General features: G+C 36.1%; 1 protein-coding gene across 1 annotated transcript; it reads right to left on the bottom strand.

Annotated features, from left to right (window-relative positions):
- Positions 1-2,666: 2,666 nt before the first annotated feature.
- On the bottom strand, positions 2,667-4,370 carry LOC138820631 (mucin-2-like). The gene has a single exon (XM_070012388.1). It carries the CDS (start codon positions 4,368-4,370, stop codon positions 2,667-2,669), a length of 1,704 nt encoding a protein of 567 aa, XP_069868489.1.
- Positions 4,371-4,715: the final 345 nt, after the last annotated feature.

Genomic DNA, 4,715 nt, shown 5'->3' on the forward strand with positions numbered 1-4,715 from the left:
CCCCTCTCCAAATCAGATAAACTTATAATTCTATACTTTCCTTGAGCAGTTCACCATTTATTTGCCTATCATATATTAGTGTAAAGATAAAGTTCTGGTTTAATAAGTTTATATTTACTAGGTAGAGACAAACAAAATAAGAAAGAAAATTATATACTATGCTAGGACTATGATTGCGGAAAAAAGATTGAAGATTAATGGAGGTAAGATTTGAGTTTGTATTAAAAGTTTCTCATTAAAACTCTTATAGATACAATTGGTTTCAGTTTATTTGACTAACGTACAAAATGTAATCATTTAAATTATGAAAAATTGGGAGAAAAAGTGTGGGGGTGACACTGTTCAAAAAGAAATGTACTCATTACCTGACTTAAGTAACTGTAACCCCTCTGTACATCACCTATACAAAAAATTTCAAATTAAAAAATAAGAAAAATATTATGATTGGAGAAGTGACAAACACACTTTTTGACCTAGCTGTTATACATATTCGTTGTCTGGTAAAGAGGGATGAAGATTCCCCTAAGATTTAATGTATGCTAGGAGTCTTCCTGTAACAGCTTGTTATCAGTGACTATTGAACAATGTTCCAGACTGTATTTCACAAACAGCATTTATGACTTTACCAAAAGATAGGTAATTGACACCCTTTGTCATATATAAAATCCATGTGTTAGATCTAAATGAAAATTAGGGCTGCCTGACACCAAACCAACTACCTTTAGTTGTTATATTGCCATCACCTACAAGAATTTGTCACATCGTCTTTTTTTTTTCTCTGATTTATTTTTTTTAAATTTAATTTAATTTTATTTGTGAACATACTGTACAGAGGGGTTACAATTACATGGGCAGGATAATGCGTACATTTCTTACCAAGCATTGCACCCTCCTCCTTTGGTTTACCCTTCACATCCCTGTCACATAGTCTTTTAAACACTATTCTCTCCTTATTGGAGCACTGAGTGTCATCTTTCTTCCTTAAATTATTTTTCCTAAAAATTAGAAGCATTAAAATAATAGTTTTTATAAATGGATTCTTTAATGACAGCAAAGGGAGTTTTGGACAGAGTTTAATATTTCTTCATTTAAAGGATTAAGAAATGGAATTTGAGCACCAGCCTAGAGCAAAAAGCCAAGCAAGAGCATAAAGCCCTGAGTTCAGTCTCCAATATCAGCATACACATACATACACACATGAAAAAAGCATTGTTATACCTTTCACTCCTTTTGAATATACAGATTTAGGTACATACATGTGCATGCACACAAACATGTACACACAGAATGATACATTCTTTTAAAGAATTTATTTGCTAGAGAATAAAACTAATATTTCCATCATTGTCAAAAGTATTTAAAAATGACGACATATTCTTCAAAATAATATTTCTTCTAATATCCAAAGAAAAGCTCATTTATTCTGTGATGACATATAATTTTAAATTAGCATTTGGATTATCAAGGATAGGTTGAAATTAGGTATGAATTTTCTGAATTGATGAAAATCTCATGGAAAGTGTGAATAAAGACCATTTTAATAATTAAAGCTATGTGTTTCTAGGAAGAAAATAAATATCTATTTTTTATCATTTTATTTTTAGAGGATGAATTTGTTAATAATTGTTAATAATTGTCAATAATTCCTTTATAGCTTTTACAGATATTCTCTGAAAATTTGCATTACAATGTAATATTTTCAACTCAACCAATATTAATACATTTCTTTTTCAAGGTTGGGGCTGTACCACTTGAGCCACACCTCTATTTCTGACCTTTTTTTCTGGCTTTTTTTTTTGCTGGTTAATTGGAGTCAAGAGTCTCATGGATTAGTCTTCCCAGGCTGGCTTTGAATCAGATCCTAGTCTCTTGAACAGCTAGAATTACAAGCATGTTCAATTAGCACCTGGCTTCAATATCAATCATTTTAGGAAATAAGATAATTAAAATTTTATTGATGATTAGTTCAGTTTGGCTTATAAATAACATATACTTCTTGTTTTCACTAATTTCATCTATAATTGGAATGTCAAGAGTATTCTAGATTTCCATGAATTCTTTACAAAGACTAAATTTTTTTTTAAATTAAAAAAATTTTTTTTTTGTCAGTTGTGGGGCTTGAACTCTGGGCCTGGGCTGTGTCCCTCAGCTCAGTACTCTACCACTTGAGCCACACCGCCACTTCCAAAGGCTAAATTTTTTATAGTATTAAAATTAACACTAAAATTATTAACAGATTGCTATGCGCTTGGATTATTTATAAGTTTACAGGAAAGTAAAAATAATTCTTGAGAGCAGTAAGACCTTTATGAATATCACAACTCTTCAATCCTGCTCAATTGGCAGTATCTTACCCACAGTTCTGTGTGCTAATTCATAAGTGATTTTTTAAATTTCTGAATAAAATAGCCTTCCATCAAGGCATTATCATATCTGGCCATCTGAAAGCTATTATTAACTTTTGATTATACGTGATATGGTTTGAAATACAATATCTACAGCAGTAAATATGAGCATTATCTATCCGAAGTTGTGGGTACTTTTTGTTTTAGTAATGTTGGTAGATGTTTATTTGACATTTATGATTGGGCATGCCACTAGTATTAGGAATTATAGTTTGTCTTGTGTCCTAATAGATCATTTCTATTAAAGGTGGCATAATATATTTAATCTAGAATTTTTAACAGCAACGCTTTAAGTTGTGCAAAAAAGCAGTGCTTTAGATCGTGGATAAGTGTTTTGGAAGCTGTTGGTTCTTCATCATCGGAGTGTGATGAACTTTTTTCTTTACATGGAGCTGCTGAGGAAGTGGCGGGGGCCGGCGAAGGACTCAGAACTTGAGCATTATTGGTGATTGTATTTGGAAGGGGTTCATTAACACTTGGAGAAAATGCAGTTTCGCTGTGGGTCTCTGGAGTTATTTCAGTTTCAGCAATTGTTTTCAGCGAGGTCTGGAGATTTGCCGTGGCTGCTGATACAGGTCCAGTTTCCGTGGTGCTCACTGGCGTAGTTTCAGCTTCGACAGTGATTTTAGATTGTGGTGTAATTTGTACAGTGGAGACAGGTTCAGCATCAGTTGCTGGACTTTTTTCAGGTTCAGCAGTAGTTTCTGAGATGGATTTGTCCTCAGAGGTCACTGTTTGGGGTTCACTGCTGATTGAGGGTGTTTTGACTTCAGTGGTGATTGAAGTTGTTTGGGGTTCACTGGTGACTGAGGATGTTTGGGGTTTAATGGTGGTTGAACGTGTTTGGGGCTCACTGGTTGAGGCTGTTTGGGGTTCACTGGTGGTTGAAAGTGTTTCTATTTCATTACTGGTTAAGGATTTTTTTGGTTCACTGACGATTGAAGGTGTCTGGGGTTCACTGGTGACTGAGGATGTTTGGGGTTCACGGGAGATTGCAGAGGTTTGGGGTTCACTGGTGATTGAGGTTGTTTGGGGTTCACTGGTGGTTGAAAGTGTTTCTGGTTCACTGCTGGTTAAGGATTTTTGAGGTTCACTGATGATTGAAGGTGTCTGAGGTTCACTGGTGGTTGAAAGTGTTTCTGGTTCACTGCTGGTTAAGGATTTTTGAGGTTCACTGATGATTGAAGGTGTCTGAGGTTCACTGGTGGTTGAAAGTGTTTCTGGTTCACTGCTGGTTAAGGATTTTTGAGGTTCACTGATGATTGAAGGTGTCTGAGGTTCACTGGTGGTTGAAAGTGTTTCTGGTTCACTGCTGGTTAAGGATTTTTGAGGTTCACTGATGATTGAAGGTGTCTGAGGTTCACTGGTGGTTGAAAGTGTTTCTGGTTCACTGCTGGTTAAGGATTTTTGATGTTCACTGATGATTGAAGGTGTCTGGGGTTCATTGGCGTCTGAGGATGTTTGGGGTTCACGGGAGATTGCGGGTGTTTGGAGTTCACTGGTGATTGAGGTTGTTTGGGGTTCACTGGTGGTTGAAAGTGTTTCTGGTTCACTGCTGGTTAAGGATTTTGGGGGTTCACTGATTGAAGATGTCTGGGGTTCACTGGTAGTTGAAAGTGTTTCTGGCATACTGCTGGTTAAGGATTTTTTGGGTTCATTGATGATTGAAGGTGTCTGGGGTTCACTGGTGATTGCAGGTGTTTGGGGTTCGCTGGTGATTAAGGTTGTTTGTGGTTCACTGCTGGTTAAGGATTTTTGGGGTTCAGTGGTGATTGCAGGGGTTTGGGGTTCATTGGTGACTGAGGATGTTTGGGGTTCACTGGTGATCGAAGATGTTTGAGGTTCACTGCTGGTTAAGGGTGTTTGGGGTTCACTGGTAAAAACAGAACGTTTCGTTGTAAGTGGAGTGGTGGTAGGTTGAGGTCGAAAGCCAATAGCAACTGGGTTGGGAAGGAAAGAGTCCATATCCGGTTTTGAGTGGATTTTTTTAAATCGACTTTCAAAGGAATATCGAACAGAACAAAATATACGTTTTGCAAATGGCATTGAAGATGGATTGTTACAAAAACTAGGCAGATTGTATGGTTTTGGTCTCTGATGTAGTTCATGAAAATTAGGGAGTTTCACATGAAACCTATGTATTTTATGTGGAAATATATGAAAATGAGGAGGACGGATTATATTATGAAAACGATGAAGTTTTGAGAAAGGGAGGAAACCTGGTAGTTCAAATTTTCGGTGATGTATAAACATTATGTTTTCACTAGGCTGTTAAAAAAAAAAGAAAGGATTATTGTTCACGAATAATTA

This window comes from Dipodomys merriami, unplaced genomic scaffold, assembly GCF_024711535.1.
Source record: "Dipodomys merriami isolate MVZ:Mamm:240054 unplaced genomic scaffold, mDipMer1.0.p SCAF_9, whole genome shotgun sequence".
NCBI classification, from domain to species: Eukaryota; Metazoa; Chordata; class Mammalia; order Rodentia; family Heteromyidae; genus Dipodomys; species Dipodomys merriami.

What these genes read in the sequence shown, in the direction of transcription:
- LOC138820631 (XM_070012388.1), bottom strand. Translation starts at nt 4,370, where the DNA reads ATGGACTCTTTCCTTCCCAACCCAGTTGCTATTGGCTTTCGACCTCAA.